The following is a 19003-nucleotide window of genomic DNA, read 5'->3' on the forward strand; positions in this document are numbered from 1 at the left end:
GCAAGGTTTGGGTGCGGGAGGGAGAGGTCTTTCTTCTGAGCTGGGGTGTTGGCGAAGTCCTCCCTTCATATGGCAGCAGCGGAACGAGGAAAGCACCAACACAGCTCTTCCTGCACCAGATCTGTGGGTGGTGTGAGACTGTTTTGGCCATGGGGAGAAGATCTTTCATTCAATTCACCATGATGAACACTTCCAGCTCTCAAGGATCCCTGTCCAGGCATCCCACACCAGCTTTGGACCAACACGTGGCCCTGCTTGGCCCCACGTGACTCATGAGGCACCAGAACGCTGCTGTGGGAGACCCAAGCGGTTCCTCTATTGCTTTGCCACGTGGCTGAAGGTCCCTAAAGGCCCAAACTCACAGTGACCACGGGCTTGGGCACTTTCCGTGTATTTGGTTTTTTTTGTTCTGCAACAAAATTGCTGAAATTGTGCAAACAAAATTGTGAAAATTGCTGAAACACTTTAATTGTTTTTCTTTCAGATAACCAGAGATTTCTCCTTCCTGGACTACATCCTGGGAGGCTGCCAGCTGATGTTTACTGTAAGGACTTTTGCTCCTCTTTGCCCAGTAATAGTCACACATATGCAGTAGTCAAAACAGGAGGGAGGTTCTGTGTGAGATTTGCCACCAGCTTGGGTGGCTTTTTGTGGCAATGAGGAACTGCCCTGTTAAACCATGTGGTTCGGGGGGTTTTGGGGGGTTGTTACTGTGATTCTCAGGTGCGTCCAATAGCATGGAGGGAGCTGGCTAGGCTTTGACTGAAAATCAGACTTGCACAAAGACCTTCTGACCCATCACAAAATGTTACTGACTTCTCTCCCCGTTGCAGGGTTTAACCACCCTCCATTTTTTTAAGGAAGCTCTCCTTATTTTGAAGCCAGCTGAGAGGCTTTGGGCTGTTAACAAGATGGTTTTCTGCATTTGTACTGGCATTTCCACCTTCTTTCAAGCTGGACTACAGCTTGTCAGGAGTAACTAATCAAGGGCATTACAAACCCTGAGTGAAACTGCCACATGCAGAAGCAGGATTTTCAATTTCTGCAAACTTTTCTGGTGCAGTATCCGGAGAGCTGCGGGCACTCACAGTATTTCAGTTTGTATTTTGTTGTTTCATCTAAAAACATGATGGGGGGAGAGTAGGAGGAGGAGGAGGAAGAGTTGCCATAGGAACAGGAGCGACTGGGAGAGCTTTTTGTGTGCTGTTCTGCCTCTGTGTGCTAAGGAAGGTCTTGGTGCTGGAGAGCAGATAGAAGAGAAAATCATTAAGTTTATTGGTAGCACGGAGCTCTTGTGTGAATTAGGCTTGAATGCAGAAATCTCCCCTCCATCCCCCATCTAAACAACTGCTGGTTACTGGAGGGTTTCTCCCCCTCCTGAGGCATTTCCAAAAAGCCTGGGTGGGTTTTGCGATGGGTGCAACACTGCAGAAATGCCTGAGCTGGGTGGAGGACACTGCCGTGGACACCCCTGCAATTTGGAAAGGTCACTGGTGTCCTCCCTGCCAAGGGATACGGTGGGGAGAGAAGGGCTGAAGCCACAGAGAAGAGGGGGGCACTGTGCCCGGCCGCTTGCCTCATGCTGGAGGCAGACCAGCTGCATCCCTCTGAAATCTGTTGCCTAAGTGCTGCTCTTGGTGGAATGTTTGCACGAGTGGGGCATGTGCCTGTCTGCCTCCACTGAGCCCCCTCCCCGTGCCTCAGTTTCCCTCTTGCTCTCCGGCTGTCCCCATGGTGGCTCGGCAGGACCTGGGTGCACGGGTGTGGGTGTTACCGCAGTGAACCACAGGTTGGTAAGGCTGTAAGGGCACTTGGCAAAGAAGTTGTGTTTTCACAGAACCATGGGATAGTTTGGGTTGGAAGGGACCTTTGAAGACCATCACTCCAACCCACCTGCTGTCGGCAGGGAGACGTTGCACTGGACCAGGTTGCTCAAAGCCCTGTCCAACCTAACCTTGTACACTTCTAGGGATGGGGCATCCACAACTTCTCTGGACAACCTGTGCCAGTGTCTCACCACCTTCATCCTACGACATTTCTCCCTCCAATCTAAACCTACCCTCTTCCAGTTTAAAACCATGACCCCTTGTCCTGTCAAGCCTGTTTTACCAGCCACCCTGGCACAGGGTGGTGGCATGTCCCGGGCTGTGACGTCTTCTTGCCCCAGCCAGGCCAATGTCCCTTCTCAGCCAAATCGCAGTTCATCCTCTCCCATTATGGATACGGAACAAAATCCCTCGCGAATCCCCTGAGCTCAATTTAGCAGGCAGAGTTATTTTGGGTTTTGCCTATTTGCTAAGCAAACAAGGCAAGCGCAGTCACGCCTCCTGCTCGCCTCTTCCCAACTCTTCCTTCCCAGTCATTTCAAATCAGGTGGCTCAGCGTCTCGCCTCTTCTGACCAGATTTAACTGGGTCTGAGATAGGCATTTCTACAAATGTCTTTAAATAGAAAACCTAATTGAGGAGGGAGAAAAATTAGTGCCTTGCTGACAAAGTCCCCTGAGAACTCATCGTATATTGGTCTCCAGGGAAGCCTGGTGAAGAGAGGGAAAGATCTTCTCAGGATTGTGACTCTTTGGTCAAAGACCTTGAGATCCAAATGCCCATGCTGCCCTGGCTGCTTTGGTGTCCATGACACTACTCAGTTCCTGAGCTTAATGCCTGAGAGAGGGGTGGTGAGAGTCCTGAGCTGGAGATGCCGGTGACTGGCTCCAGGAGCAGGGGCTGCTTCAGGACACCTCATGTAACGCTTGCTGGTGAAAAATGTAGATGTAATAATGAATAACTTTGCCTAACCTAGTATTTAATCAGGTTTTTTAGGGAAGGTGAAGAGCTGGATTTTGTTAAACTTTTTCAAAAGTTTGAGGTTTGGGTCTTGATGGGACTGTGTGCGGATCTCAAAGGCCATGGAGGCTCAGTGGCCGGGTCTGTGGTGGTGTCTGCTAATGGAGGACGGGTCTGTGCTTCTCTCTTGTCCCCCAGGTTGGGATTGACTTCACAGCTTCCAATGGGAACCCACGAGATCCCTCCTCTTTGCACTATATCAACCCCATGGGGACAAACGAGTACTTGTCGGCCATCTGGGCTGTCGGCCAGATCATCCAGGACTATGACTCGTAAGCACCCTGCCCTTCTGCTTCCTCCCCTGTTCTGCAGACGTTTCTCTGGCTTCCCGAGGGGCTGCTGGGATGCATGTACCTTGATTTCCTGACTGCAAAGTCAGGACCAAATAATACCTTGCTTTTGAAAAGCTCCATGGGGGAAATACACATTGGAGTGCAGGAGGAGGAGAGGGTAAGGACAAGTTTTCTCCTCTCCCCCATCACTGCTGTTGAGAGAAAAGGTATGTTACCAGAGATGGAGAAGCCTCTGCTGGGGGCAGCTGAAGAGCAGCCACTCGGTGCCTTCCTGGTGCAGAGGCAGATGCCCTCAGCTTGCTGGTAATTTGCCATTGGTAGCTGTGCTGCCAGGCTGCCTTCTTCCGCAGCCGCCCTGAGGTGTGCAACACAGTAAAATATCATCTCAGACATCAGACAGAGAAAACAAAACAGAAATCTGTTGGTCTTGCCATGCAGGATTTTGTGACCAAAATGGATAGTTAATTTTTTTTAAATCTCCAGGGTTACACATCTGCAAGAGGCTCAGGTGTTTGGGCAAGAGGATGCTCCTGATCCCTATGGGTGAGGAAGCAAAGCTGGACTCTTTCTTCTCTAGAGATCAGAAGCCAAAGGGGAACATCTATTATCTGTCTGTTCAGCTCTCATGATTTTTAAAGGCACTGTGTTGTTTTGGGAGAAGGGAAGGCTGACACTTTTTTAGCTGGTGCTTTCACTGCAGCTGGGTGTTGGGCAGCTGGTAGCACAGAGAGGCCATAGCAAGAGCCGTGCAAGCCTGCTTCGTGTGTGTAAATACACCCATACATTTTTCTTCTCTTTTAGAGACAAGATGTTTCCTGCTCTGGGATTCGGCGCCCAGCTCCCACCGGACTGGAAGGTGAAGTGTTGCGGCCATCTGCACATTTGAGATGGGTTTGTCCTGATATTGCCTGGGCAGGAGAAGAGTTGCTGGGGCTTCCCAGCTGGCTCAGTCAAGGAAAAGCTGTCAGGCAGGGGAGGAATGGGCGGATGCAGGATTTCAGCTGGTGGAGAATGAGATGTGGCAGTGTGGGTGGGTGTCAAGGCAGGGATGGGGCACGGGCAGCCTGTTCCTCCCTTCTAAGCTGGCATGAAAGCAGCAGCTCCTTGGCATTAACGGGCAGAGCCAGGCGTTGATTCATTTTCCTGGCAGGAGGCAGGAACAATTCTGGGCAAGGGAAAAGGCCCCTGGATGAATGTGTCAGACAACGGCAAAGTCTGGAGGGGGGCTGGGAGCTGGGTAGCCTTGATGTGATGTTGCGTGGGCAGAGCCTGCAAGGGCTGGAGCAGAGGGGCTTTCCAAAAGCCACCGCAATCTTTTGTTGGGATTTGGGGTTAAAAGCACCCTGATCCTGCAAGGGCTTGAGCTGGAGCATCCTGCTTATCGGGTGGGCAGGGGCTGGGGCTGCCTCTGCAGCCCACTCTGGTTGATGGGAGCATCTTCTCATGGCTGAGATGTGCTGGGACGCCACCATCTTTCATTACTGGCTGGGTCTTTTAGTTGCTCTTTGCTCACACCCTTAATGTGCATTTTCTTTCTGCTCGCTTGTTTTGAGAAGTTCCCAGCTTCGGGCTGGGGTTGAATCTCAGCGAGCCTTTTGTGGTCGTTGGAAGTGGAGCTTTGCTCTGGGCTGAGCGCAGCAGGGCACGTAAGTCATGAGCGGCTGTCAATCAGGCCAGGAAGCTGATCACTGCCAGCCCTCGAGGCTGGGGATGTCTTGCCCTCTCTGGCTTTGCGCTTTTCTCTGCTCTCCTGGCAGCCAAAATTCATGTGACTCAAGTGGGAGCTCTCGCCATTTCCCAGCCACAGGAGAAGATCCCTCCATGTGCACTATGAAGCTGATTCATCCTCCTTGGCCGGCAAATGTCTCTGGTCTGTCACTTCACCACTTTTGGTGGGAAAATCTTGGTAGGCAGCTTCCAAGGACTAACAGCCAGCTGCCATTGGGGATTTATTACTTGAGAAAGGGAATTGGAATGGAAAACACAGAGAGGATGGAAAGGGTACAGTGGCTCAGGCTGCTGGGGGAATGGGTCACAGTGAGCATCCTGCTCTGATGCTGATGCTGATGACAGGTCAGTCCTGGTGGGAAAGGCATGAATGGGCTGCCAATAACCTTTCCTGCAAGACTGGAGGCAGGTACCAGGTCGAGGATGCTGATTGTGGCTGCCTTCTGCATCCTGCTGCAGAAATAGTTCCTACTGCTTCCATGGGCCTGGGGATGCTCTGTAAGCCCGACCAGAAAAAACACCTCATTTTCTCCCAGAATGACGTCTAAGTCTGTGTAAACCCCAGTGCAGAGCAGCTCTCCCTCCCCAGGTGCTTGGCCCATGCCTAAAGGTCACCAGTCCTAACACCTGCAGTGACCCATCGCTTGTCTCACGTTAGCAGTGGGGGCATCCCCCGTGCACCGCCCTGTGCTGCTCCAGCCTCAGGCTTCATCCATCCCCCACTCGTCTGGCCCTCGAGGTCTGCGCATCACTGTCTTGGCTCACTCATTAAAGGTTTTTTGGCCATCAAGACTCGTTGGGTGATTTCAAAGCCAAAGCAGCAGTTCTTCATTGAAACCCGTGCCCTGTGTTACGGCGGCAGGCGGCAGGGAGCAGTGTGGCCGGTGATACTCCCAGGGCAACATGAGGAAGGGTGGCTGTTGTACCCACAGAGCAGAGTGAAAATGGGGATGATCATTAAGAGATAAGAGCCGTATAAATGACGCTTTGTGCTCCCGTTGCCATGGCTCCCCCAAAGCTTCCCAGGCACCAGTCGGAGAGAGATGTTTTGCACACAAAAGTCTCATTGGAAATGTCAAAGAACATCTTGCCGTGTAACAGCTCTGTAGAGAGCCTCGAGCGGTTTCCCAGTAGGGAACAGGAGAGGGAAGCAGATGGGTTGAGTTTTCTGGGGGATGAGCAAAGGCAAGGCGACAGCGGAGAGGTTGATGCTTAACATCAGAGCCCCACCGGTCGCACTGGGTTTGGGAGATGGGGTCAGCCAAAGGAAGCTGGCAGCTTCGCCAGCATACCACCCCCAACGCTTTCCATCCTTTTGCCTTTTTTTCACATATACAGGGAAACTGAGTCACAGCAGGGGTGGCATCGCTTGGGGAGGTGGCACAGAACAATCTGCGGGGTCGGTTCTCTGGCACAGGCTCCAGGCTGTGGGAAGTGATGGAACTACAGCTGTCTCCATCCAGGACTGGAAGAGGGCACAGGCTGGCTGCAGATGAATGTCCTACTCTTTGGGGTGGTTTGAAAGTTTCAGTTACTGGTGAATGTGATACCTGTAGGTGCTCCATATACATTTAATTGGACGCCACAGAAACGTTTTTTCAAAGTACAAGCTGAAAAGGGAACAAGATCCTTTTTTAAAAATTATTATTATTTTGAAGCCCTCCTGTTGGATTTTCTAGCAAAGACATGTTTATAATATCAGTAAAAACTCCAGAGGAGGTTTTGCAACACTTCTGCCACGCAGGGTTTCTGCTCTGTAGACAGTGAGGAACACAGCTCCAAACCATTCCACTGCTGCTTTAAAGAAAGAGAAACCCCTCTTTTGCAGTGCAAAACATGGAAATATTTTTGTTTGCCTTGTCTATAAATACTCGTATGGCAGAATTTTGAACATCTAAAAAAAAAAAGCGAGGCCTCTACAACTGAAAATCAAGAAATTTGAATTTGAATATATTGCCCAAAATTGAGGCTTCCACAAGAAAGGGCGTATGCAAAACACAGTCATGCATTTCAGACTGAGTGTCTAAGCCTGGGGTTACTGGTGGCTGGGAGCGTTACTGGTTGTGCTCAACAGGCATGGAGAGACCCAAGCAGACTGTTGACATTCACTGGTCCGACAGCTTGTCAGCTTTGCAGCACGGGGAGGACTTTTGGTTGACCTACTTTTGTTTGGTTGCTATTTCCCACCCCACAGCCTCTTGCAAAAATAGTTTCTGCTGCTTTCAACACAATGCCCAGTATAATTGGAAAGTCTGAATCAGATGCGTATTGCTTTTGCAGTCTCAGGAGGACTTCTGCTTCACACGGTGCTTTAGAGGACAGTCGTTTTGCCAGCATTATGAATATGCATGTCCCGAAGCGATCCCCTGGCTGAGAAGCTCAGCAAACCTCCACCCTTCTGAGAGGGAGAAAATATCCTTGTTTTGTAATTCTGGCACGAACAGAGTGGGAGCTTTTTGTTTCAGAGCCCTTGATTTGGTGGCCTGAAAGCCCAGATCACCCCCTTCAACTTTCAGAGCTGCTGGAAGAGGCAATTGCACATCCTTGGTGCTCCTGAGAGTCTTCTGCTTCTTACGTTGCCTAAATTGCAGGTGGCAGAGTGAGGAATGCCTCAGCCCCCAGATATGATGGTTGTTCCCCAAGCAAGCTGCTGACCCACGCCAACATTGGCAAGGTTCATACTGAAGGCCAGGAGTCCTGACCCTCTCTTGTGCCCAGGCCATTGAGCTGCCCTGCCTTTGCTGGCACAGATGGGTTCAAAGCAACCGTTGCGCAGCGTTCTGTGGTTTCTGTCTGTAGGCTCTCCCTGTGGAAGTAGATGAGGAAGGTTTTGTGATTGACAGCCGGCACTGCTGTTTGGTTTCTCTGGATGGGCTAGTGCAACAGGCCAGGGATCAGGGTGTGCAGGGCTATCTGCTGTTGGAGTGTCCCACAGGACCTTCTCATGAGAGCATCTCCCTCAACTTCAAAGGAGGTGGTGGAAAACCTAAAGAATCTTGCACCTGCCTTGGAGGAGGGATGGTTTCACAATCAATGAAAACCAGCCCAGATTGTGCTGGGACTTGCAGTCTGTCACATCAAGTATTCACGTCACCTCTCCTGTGCTGCCTTTCACCGTCATGATGACCCAGATGATGAAGCTAATCATCTGCTGGCTTTGTCCTGGAAGCTGATCACCTCCTCCCTGCCTCCTGCTGTGCCGTGCCACTTTCAGAGAGATGGGGAACCAAGATGCTGCCAGAATTGGGGCTTCCTGTGATGTTAATTGACTTTTCTCCCTTTATAACCTGCAATAAGATGAAGTAATTTCTCCTAGTGACTGGTGAGATGTCCCAGCTGGCTGAGAGTGTCCCTTCTGCGTCCTTTCCCTCTGAGCACCCAGCGAGAAGCTGTGTGGACAAACCTACTTTGATAGCTGTAGAAGGATGCGTGGTGTGGTAATTTCAGGTGGCTCCGTGATGGGGGGACTGATGAGCCAGTCCATCCTCAAATGCTGCTCAACCCTGACAACGTTTGTGTCATCTGCTCCTTGCTGTTTGGGTAGCAGAGGGCTGGGAAGTGTTGCTGACTCAGCAGGATGTACTGTCACATCTGCAACCGCCCGGTCCTGCTTCGGGGAAGCATCAGACCCAAACCAGCGTTGCAGCATCAGCTAAACTGATAGTGAGCAACCTGCTCTGCGCTGGCCCTTCATGTTAATTTGGGTCTTTTATTCTCCACAGGTGTCCCATGAGTTTGCCATTAACTTCAATCCCACGAACCCATTCTGCTCAGGTAAGCATCTGCTAGGTCTTGGAGGCCTTCAGTGTCTTCCTTCTTTCCCTCTGATTTCTCTAGTAACATCTCAGGGACTTTTCAAGGTCTGTTCAGAGACAGACATTAACGATGAAGCAGAGCACATGCTAATGGTGCACTCAGAGGAAAGCAGAGAAAATTTGGGGGTGTGTAGGAAGGCCCAGGGTAAAATGCAACTGGATTCAGACTGAAAAATCCGCCTTCGCTCTGATGTCTGGTGTGTCCTACCAGCCGTCTGCTCCTGCGGCAAGCCTGCAAGAAACACTAGACCTGTTTAGCAGATGGGGAATTCAGACTTAATTCTTCATTTAGCAGCTGAGAGCTGGTCACAGCCATGGCTGAAGAACTGCTCAGATCTAAGTGGTCTCCAGAAGTTGTCTGGTTTGACCCCTGCCTTACCCCAGCAAAACAGTGGCTTGGGCAGCCTCCAAACCTTGCTCGCTGGTTCATGAAAGGTGGCTGTGAACATCTGCTTTTCTGCTGCCTTTGCTTTGTTCAGTCCCTCTCCAGTAGCTATAAAACATTCACTGGACCTGATCTACTGCAGGTGTTACGGGGTGCAGGAGGCACCATCCTGCAACTCTTATCAGTGACAGGTCCTTCACGAAGAACTGATCATCAGCGATTAACTGTGTAATTGGTCATTTTTTAATTACACAGCCATGCATCCTTTCAGGAGAGCAGCCATTTACCCTGTTCTGGTGTGGCAGAAGCAGAAGGGTCTCCAGTGACCTGCAGGTCCCAAACACAGTGTGGGAGCTCAGAGGGTGCTGCTGGGATAGCTTTGCTTCTCTCGGTTACCTCTGCTCCATGTCTGTGTGGTTTCAGTTACGTTCAGAGACCAGGAGTTGCTTTTCTTTTTGCTCCTGCTCTTTGGCTGATTCTGAGATTTCTGCAGAAACCCAAGGAAAGCCTTCTTTGACTGTGGACTCTACAAGGACTCTCTTACCCCAGGTCTGAGGACCCACTATAAAATGACTGAAGAACAAAGCCCTGCTGTTAGAAAATTTGAGTTGAGGTGGATGAAACTTGTGGAGCTGGATGAATTTGGAGAGGAAAAAGACAGATCTAACTTCAGCTCCTGTTACAACATTAGCTAATGATGCTTAATTGGATTTGGGGTGGGCCTGGGCCGTGGCTCATTGTAATGCCTGGCTTCTCTGCTTTCCCTGAAGGGGTGGAGGGCATTGTCCAAGCGTACTCGGCCTGCCTGCCCCACATCCGCTTCTATGGACCCACCAACTTCTCCCCCATCGTCAACCACGTGGCCCGTTTCGCAGCTCAGGCCACCCAACAGGAGTCTGCATCTGTAAGTCCGTAAGATCCCATGGTGTGATGGCAATTCCATGGCTTTGGGCAGGGGAGGGCAAAGCCTGAGCTTGGTTTTCTGTCTTTCCCTTTGCTGTGGGCAGGGAGGCAGGGTCCTCCCACCAGGACCATTCCTGGGGTCCCTGCAGCTGTGGGCTCTCTGTTGGCTGTCATCACTTCAGATGGAGAATGCAGAGTCATTACAAATGCTTTTTAGGAAGCAAAAAATAACTCAGAAACTTGACAACAGTCAACAAAACTGCAGCTGTGGAAAATAAATTACTGAGGAGAGAACTGAGATGAGGGTGGGAGATGCCATGAGGTGGGCGTCCCTGGGATTTATACAAATGTCTTACCTCAAAGAGGATGGAACAGCCCTGGGAATGGTAGTGGGAGAGTTGACACTCAGCAGCATGGAGCAACTTCTGTATGGGAAGCAATAGGGCTGGCACCTTCTGGCCCAGGAGGTCAACTGGGAATATCAGAGATGCATAAAATCATGAATGGTGGAAAAGTGTTGATTTTTCCCTTATTCTTAGGGGAGGCCAGCAAGGTCCCCTGAGGAATGGCTGGGTGTTGGGTATTCAACAGGCCAGTGCGCAGTGGAGTCAGGGAGCTGAGAGCACCCTGGAATGGTACTTGGGGCTGAGGACTCTGAAGGTCTGGAGAGGGAGGGGGTGTGCTCATGGCAGACCCAACTATCAAGGGCTATTCATCACCTTGCCAGCGTGAGCTTGGGCTCAGGAGTCCCTGACGTGTGCCAGCTAACAGCTGGCAGGAGACAGGAAAGGACAACTTTGTTCTCTCCTAATATTTTTCCTAAAACATTCTCTGCTGAGTTCCAAGGGGCTTTGCTCTGAGGAGGCAACCTCTGTCCTTATGGATAAGTGGGGAGCAGTAGTCCTGAGGAGCATGGTTCTTGCTTTCAAACCAACCTCCTGCTCCTGCATGCTGCAAGGCTGCCCTGGGGTCCCCGGGGGTCACTAAGACGGTGATGCTGCTGCTGTGGCATGGGTGGGAAACACGAGCAACAGGGAAGAGATTGAGCATGACTTCAAACCTTTAGCTAATTTCTCTTCAACACATACCAAACAGGTGGAGGAAGCATCTCCCTCTCCTCTGTGAAGATCTTCCAGGGAGATCTAGGGGTGCACATCCAGCCTTGCAAACAGCAGGAGAGAGTGAGCCCGTGCCGTGCTGTAAAGTGTGATGTTTCTGATGTGGCTGATGGCCAAATCTGAACCTTTTGCCAGGAGAAGACCTTTCTGCTATTTCCCTTCGGACAGCTTTTTATATTTGAGGGGGGAATTGCAGAAAACCACGTGATGGCTTGGTTTGATCATTGCTTTTCACGCCACTTAGACAAGCAGAGGGCTCAAAGCCAGGCTTTGGGTTCCCGTGCAGCCGCTCAGCAGGCCTGGAAGTCCCCATTAATTAGTCCAGCAGACCGTTCACATCCATATGTCAAAAAGCTGCTTCTTAGCACAGGGGCCTCGCACAACCATACTGGGTTGTGCTGGGCTACAAGGGAGCCAGTGCCAGCGTGGTTTCGGAGGGCGAGGCTGGAGATTGAGGGGACGCCAGGGTACCCGCTTGTGCCGGGAGCTGCAGCCATGGGTCCAGTCTTGGTGGTGGTGATGGGGGTGTCCTCTTAGGGTGCCAAAAAGCATCTAAACACTGCAAGACAGAACTTGCTTGGGTGCCTGGTGGGTCCCTGTGGCAATGGGCTGCCTGCAGAGGATGGCAGGTCTAGCCCTTGGGTTTTGCTGGCCAAAAGCACCCCAGCTCAGGCATCAGCATGTACGTGGCAGGAGCTGCCTGGAAGCTTTCCTGATTCCTACCTGGAGCAGAGCTGGGTCACACCTGAAGCCTCCTCCCCAAGGGGACCTTTTCCAGCCTTGTCTTGAGCACTGTTGCTCTTCCCAGCTTCAGGCACAAGGAAATACTAAATTTGATTTAATTCAGGTCGCTCCTCATTTTTCCGTTTTCTCTCGAGGCATCAGTGGGGGAGGGAGAAGCCCACAGGCTCCACACTGAGCAGAGGCGCTAATCATATGCAAATTGCACGCCTCCATTGGCACTAATAGTTTAATCAAGGGAGATTTTAAATAATGGGCACTAATCGTGCCATCAGAGGCAAGCCTGGGTTTGGCTCTTTTTATTTGGAAGCACAAAGCGTTATTGATGAGGGATCTTGCTTCCCCGGGGTCTTCTCCTCTTCCATCCCATCTCCAACGCCTGCAGCAAAGCCACCCCTGATGCTCCTGGCTTTGGTTTCCATCTGGACCTGCCCTTTTCTTCCTCCTGCTCCCACTTGCTTCCACTTGCTCCCAACATTTCAAATAAAACCAGAAAAACTCGTAGTTTTTCCATGGCAACAAAGATCACAAACACTGGTGCCGTCAGCTCTTAAGGGATGGGAGGACTAAAATGTGTCAGAGCTGGGGGAGAGACAGAGGGATTAGACACATTTTGACTCTTGGGGAAGGATTAATAAGCTTTGGGGATTTAAAACACACCTTTCCAGCGGGGTCCCTGCATCCAAACCTCCCGTTTTCTGACTGCATGCTGCTTAATGCTGCCTAATCCCTTCAAGTCTTGCTCACATGCACGAGCCTAATTGCTGATATCATTAGCAAACGATTAGGAATCATCCCCAAAACCCCCGTGGATTCAGAGATGGGTGATTTTTAACAACAAAAATTGGAGAAAAGGGGAAGGTGCAGCCGGGTTGGTGTGTCAGTGGAGACCTGGGGCCAGGAGGATCGGGCTGTGGGGCCAGTGTGGTCCCTGCCCCAGCAGCACCAGTCACAGCTCAGCAGAGGTGGCACCGGGCTGGGTGCTGTGTCTGGAGCCTGGAGGTGCCACCAGCACTCCTGCCCCGCTGCCATTTACTGACACCACCAAAATTGTCATCGGTTCCTGGGGAATCTCCCACCACGGTCCCATGCAGTGCCCGCTGCTCCCCTGCTAGTATCAGTGCTCCCCACAGGCTCACCTCGCTGCAGCTCCACAGGCTTTGGGGATGACCCCCAGCATCAGCTCTTATTCCACTTGGCCTCTGAAATATGTTGTGATAAACGTTTGATGAGCTCTGCTCCCCTCTCTTTCCCTGCATACTTTCCATCATTTTTCTCTGATCCCGTTGTGGATTTCACACAAAAAAGGGAACAACAGGAGAGAGTCCTTTCTGGGTTTCTTCTTTTTGACTATGCGCAGAGGGCAGTTTTGCACTGATTTGTTCACAGATACTGGCGGGAGGGGGAGGAGGGGTGGAAGCAGCTTAAAGTTGTTCACATTATCAGGTTTTACACTTCCTCCTGTACTGGTTTCCAGACAGGGTCCGGCCCCAGCACTTGTCCTGCTTCCAGTGATGCCCAGTGCTGGCCACCACATAGGACCATGCAGGTCTTCTCCTGGAGTTTAGTCTGACCCTCTAGACTCAGATGTTGGGGGTCTTGCTCTTCAAACCTACATCTCCCCATGATCTGCTCTGAAAAGTTTGGATTTAGGGAAAAACTAAACGCTGGGCAGCGCTCTGCAGATAGGGCTAATACTTTGAAAGGGTTGGGCTCGGGAAGGGGCTGGCTGCCTGCCCAGGCTGAGGAAAAGCTCCTCACCTGTGTCCTCAGGTTGTGTTTGAGCTTGCTGCAGCCTCGATTGTACTTGGAGTTTAGCACTGGGGAGTGTTGAGGGAAGATGACGCTGAGGAAAGGTTTCAGGAGATGTGAGCTGGAGGAAAACCAAGAAAATGGGCTTGGGGCAGCATTCCTTCTCTTGCTTTTCCAGGGCGACTGTGCTAGTGGTTTTCAGAGGAAATGGAAAGAATGAGGAGAGGAACAAAGGGCTTTAATGTGCTCAAGTGCTTGTTTTCGTCATTTCTCCAGCACACACAGGCTGTGTAATGTGCCAAGATTGAGCCATTACTTTCCCTGGAGGTGGAGGAGATAGATAAGGTTTTTAGGGTCTGCATGCCCCAGATTCGCTGAGCTGGGTTCAGCAGGACTGTCCGTCTGTCCATCCTCCCCCAGCTCCATGGATCCACGGATCCACCCTGTCACTCTCCTTTCCCCATGAGAAGGGGACCAGGTGCTAGTGCTGCTGCTCTGGCATCCCCCCACTTTGCTGATGCCCTCTGCATCCCCACTCAGTGCCACTGAGCCCCACGGCTTTGTGCAGGAGGCAGACAAGCTCTGAGCGTGAGACAAGCCCCCCCCAGTGCTGGGATGCAGGAGCTGGGGACCGCCCTGCTGTGTTCAGGAAGCGGGGGGGGGGGGGGGGGGGGGGGGGGGGCGGGGAATTCACCTCCCAGCTGGACTCCTATCCTGGCCCAACTCCTCCTGGCTGTGACACAAGCTCTGCACAGGTTGGTTTGGTTTGGGGTTTTTTTCCATCAACTAAATCAGGAAAATATTTTGAGGTGGGAGCTGGTTTGTTGCTTGGTTATGATCTTTCAAAAACCAGGAGGAATGGGAGAACCTGAAATTTCTGGGTGCTGCTAAAGCAGGGGGGGATACCAGCTGTTGTGGGAAGCACTGAACCATGGGGAGCCTGCCTCCCCACAACGTGCAGAGCATCCCAGCCACTCCCAGCCCATGGGCTCCAGCTGCGGTTTGAGGGTGCCCCCATGTCCCACTGGGTCTGACCCTCCGCCCTCCCCTCCACAGCAATACTTCATCCTCCTCATCATCACGGACGGGGTGATCAGTGACATGGACGAGACGAGGCATGCCGTGGTGCAGGCGTCCAAGCTGCCCATGTCCATCATCATCGTGGGGGTGGGCAACGCCGACTTCGCTGCCATGGAGTTCCTGGACGGGGACAGCCGGGTCCTGCGCTCCTACACTGGCGAGGAGGCCGTCCGTGACATTGTCCAGTTCGTGCCCTTCCGGGATTTCCGCAACGTGAGTGTGGGCAGTGGGGAGGGGACCACAGGCAGAAACGGGGTCTCAAGCCTGGAAACGACCCTGGAAGTGGAGCAACCCCCGTAGAGGCAGAGGCACAGGGCTGGCACCTGCCTGCCTTACCCTGGCCCTAAACTCCGCATCCCTCAGTGATGCTCTAGTGTGAACCACGTAAACCAGCGCTGCAGGCCGGGGCAGTAGTGCTCCGCATCTCTGTCGTGTGGTCCATCCGAGCATCCCCCTGTCTCCTGGCATTGCCAGGGAGGTGGGAGCAAAACCCAGGGAATTAAGGCAGTGTCCAGGTTCCCACAGCAAGTTGGGGGTGGCACTGAGCTCACATCCCTCGTGGCAATCCCATGCCGGTGGCTCCCCCTCAGGCCTCAGCCAGCTCCAGTGATGTGCCATGTGCTGAATTGCCCTGGCCCTGGGGGTGACCCCCGAGCCCCCCTAGTCCCCTCCCATCACCTGTAACACTGGCACTGGCCCTGCACGTGTCCCTGCTGTGGACATGTGGGCTTCCTGCTGCCCACTGCCTGACCCACCATTGCAGGTTGGAAAAAAGTTGATGAAGGAAGAAATAAAAAAAAAAAAAAAAAGTAAAAGTAAAAACAAAATAGACAAAAAAAGACCACATGAAATGCAGTTCTCTGCCCATCTTGATCGGCCAGGCGTCAGCCCTGGGTCAGACGCTGTTGCTGGCACAGGATTGCCAGAGGATGCAGAAAATCAGCTTATCTCCCCTCTTTTTGCAACTATGTCTTTCCATTTCACCTGCTGTTACTCAATACCTGCTTTTTCTAATCCACTGAGGATGTTTTATTCCTCCCTACCAGTGAATTATCTCCTGGAGGGAAGGTGTAGCATAGAATATAATAATCTCAGGTGTATCAGATGCTGGCTGCCAGTAGACTCTAGGGCGTATTAAATGAAATGCCTCGGTCTGGAGCTGGGGACAGCCCAGCTGCCTTTGCTCAGTCCCCTGTGGCTGTTTTTATGCTGGTGTTTTGTCCCTTTCACTCACAGGCCCCCAAGGAGACCCTGGCCAAAGCTGTGCTGGCAGAGCTGCCCCAGCAAGTTGTGCAGTACTTCAAGCACCAAAACCTGCCACCCATCAACTCAGAGCCTGCGTAGAGCTGTGCCAGGCTGTGCCCTCTGCATGTTGCTGAAGCCTGTTGGTCCTACCGAAAGCGCATGTTCCACATGCTTTTAAGAGAAGAATACCCTCCCTGAAACACTTTGTACTTCTTAATTTAATTGCTAAATTCTTAAAACTCATCCCAGAGAAGCGTCTGGATTCATTTTGTACAGTCCCAGCCTGAAGTAACACTAAGTGGCCAGGCCATGCCCTGGTCCTGCTCTGTTGAGTCATTTTTCAGTATTGAATGTACTTTGTATAATTTCAGTGGAACAGGATACAATTTTTACAATCAAAACTTGCTTTTTCCAAGCAATGAAATGCTTAATATATTATTATAATTCAATGAACTGGTCATTGTATAGTTCATGTATGTGTGTTGTACCTGTACATGTCATGCTCTATGTTCATTTTTATACTGTGTACATGTTATATTTGTTATACTCAGGTTAATAAAGAAACTTGGACATTTAAAACAAGAGTCTCCTAGATGGGAAGGTCTCGGAGTGTGGTCAGCAGTGCTGGGTGCTTGAGTCACCCAGACACAGGCTGTCCTGCTTCCCCAGCCACTCACCCTGCACTCGGTGCTCACCGTGCCCCGGGATCAGCCCCAGGCCCTCAGTGGCAGCGTGCCAGAGGTTGATTTACTGACCCTGGAGCTGAATACGGTGAGGGGGGCATCCCCCCCACTCCCCCCCCCATCAGCTCTGTGTCTGCCTGAGCCCAGGGCAGGGGCCTGGTGCATGCCACGTGCGTGCTTGGGAAAACACTAGTGAACCCACAACAAAATGGCAAAGGGAGTCTCATGGTTCACTGCTGCTTCATCTCTAGAAATTTTTCCAAGTCTGAGTAACAAAAGCTCCGTGCTGCCTGGGAGAAGATGGGCTGGGTAATAAAATCCTGCTCTCCAGCAGCTCCTTTGAGCTGCTCATCAGCAATGTGCGATCCTCAGCGGTAATTGCTGCTTTCTTCTGTTGTTAACTAGATTAAGGTCTTTTGAAGCTGGCAGGTAGAAAGTTGAATACACTGCAGGGATCACCAGCCACACTCCAAACTCAAGTAGACTTGGCCTCCCCCCTGTTAGCAAAAACGCTTGTACTGGGAGGTTGGTGTCTCTGTGTAAAGCCTGGAGCCCATTTTCACAGGCTTGTTCTACTGGCCATGCTTGTTGCCACTAACTATTGCTAGGAACCATGTGGTTGCCACTGAGTCACCAGCATACAGGTCGCCCGTGCAGCCCCATGGCTTGGCCAAAGCATGGAGCCAAAGCTGATGGTGAGGACCCAAGTCAGTGCCAAGCACAGCCCTGGGTGAGACCCCATCTCTTGGGAGCGGTGGGGCTGCTCCATGAGGCATTTGCCTTGCAAAGCCCCTCGGAAAGGGAAAAAACCCAACCACCACCACCCCCCCTTTCCAAACAGAGAAGCAGCCTTTGAAGAGTGGCTCGTTTAAAAATAATGCTGTATACAGCTCAGCTTCCAGATCAAAGTCTGGCTCTGGAAAATTTTTTTTTTTTTCTTTCCATAAGAGAAGCTCACATGCAGCTGCACTAGCTAGTAAGCTCTTCTGCTAGTAGAGTGTTTGTGGGGGTTTGTCTTTTTTTTTTTTTAACACCTCTCCAAAGCTTTAACAACTAGCACAGACAACAAGCAGTTTATGAAGCTGTCCCTGTGGAGGGGATGAAGCAAACACTATGCAGTCATGGCAGAGAGAATAGTCTTAAACAAACAAAAACCCCAACCAACAAAAATTCTAAATCAACCAGTGAATGACAGCTGCTGGAGCCAGCCGTTCTCCAGCGTCAGCCCCAGGGCAAGGTTAGCTGCTGTTTCCAGAAGATCTGATTTATCCTCCATCCCTCACACTCTTCATGTCCCAGCATGTCTCCCAGCGCGTTTAAGTATTTTAACATCTGATGGTTTCTGACTAGAAGAAGGTAAAAAAGACCAAGGGATGGAGTGATGAGCTGGGACAGCTCTGCAGTTTGTACATGGGCCATGAGAACAGCAGAGGTGACTCAAAGGCTTGTGTGAGCTAAAGGCATTCCCCAAGTGCCCTATTCCTGCTCTTCTGGGAACAAGGGCAAAGCAGGGGCTTCCCACACCGGCTTTTACTGACCTAAGTCTCCTCCTGGCCTTGCATGACCCAATGTAATCACCATCACCATGCCTGCCCGCAACTGCCTGCCAATCCCCCTATGAATTTCTGTCTAATTTTGACTTCAGTTGTGTAAAATATCTCTCTGGAAAACAGCCCCAGCATGGTCACAGCCAGGCCAGGTTGTTCTGACTCTAGAGAGAAATGACTGATCTAGTTTAATGCCAGGGAAGGACACCTACATCTTGCTCCATCTTGCAAATGCAACTTCCAAGAAAAACTGGCAAATTTTTTGTCTACTGCTTCCATTTCACTCCGTAACTAAGTATGACGAAGGTCATCAAAAGCAAAACATTAAGGAGGCAGCAAGAGTTCTAGCTATTTTTGACCCAAAAGCACCATAATTACAGTAGCTGTAGAAGAGGCAGGAGAAGCAACTCTGGAGCAAACACAAGAGGTACCAGGCAGCCCAGAATCCCTCCAGGGGAGGAATTATAGTGTGTTTGTAAAGATCTGACTGTGGAAGAGGGTTGTGCAAACAGAAAGGGTATTTGGCTAAGGACAGATTGAGCGTGAGCACAACTCTCCTTGTTCCTTTGGGAAAGTTCCACACTCAAGCTAAGGCATGACTCCTACTAAAGGAGGAGCTCAAAACATGACTTTAGGTTTTGCTGCTTCTATCGCAGCTGCTCGCTTAGCGTGACGTTCTGAGAACGTCCTTTGGCATGCACCTACCAGCTGTTTTCTCTGAAGCATGTACACTTTGGAGGTCCGTAGGGCAGGACCGCTGGGAGAGAGACTGTCACAAAGATGTTTCCACCTCTGAGCTCCCACGAGCGCTGGTTGCACACAGAGGTGAAAAGGACGGGCCCTCGGCTTTCACAGCCAACTTCTTGCT

At 51.3% G+C, this 19003-nt stretch overlaps 1 protein-coding gene across 2 annotated transcripts in view; it reads left to right on the forward strand.

Annotated features, from left to right (window-relative positions):
• Positions 1–16471, forward strand: part of CPNE2 (copine 2) — a 56166-nt gene extending 39695 nt beyond the window's left edge. For both annotated transcript variants that reach the window (XM_074913307.1, XM_074913309.1), the window contains 7 exons: positions 485–544; positions 2984–3117; positions 3940–3994; positions 8589–8640; positions 9837–9970; positions 14637–14873; positions 15897–16471. In XM_074913307.1, coding sequence (XP_074769408.1) covers positions 485–544; positions 2984–3117; positions 3940–3994; positions 8589–8640; positions 9837–9970; positions 14637–14873; positions 15897–16004 — 780 coding nt within the window. In that variant the 3' untranslated portion in view covers positions 16005–16471. The remainder of the gene's footprint in view (positions 1–484; positions 545–2983; positions 3118–3939; positions 3995–8588; positions 8641–9836; positions 9971–14636; positions 14874–15896) is intronic.
• Positions 16472–19003: the final 2532 nt, after the last annotated feature.

This window comes from Athene noctua, chromosome 9 (assembly GCF_965140245.1).
Source record: "Athene noctua chromosome 9, bAthNoc1.hap1.1, whole genome shotgun sequence".
NCBI lineage: Eukaryota > Metazoa > Chordata > Aves > Strigiformes > Strigidae > Athene > Athene noctua.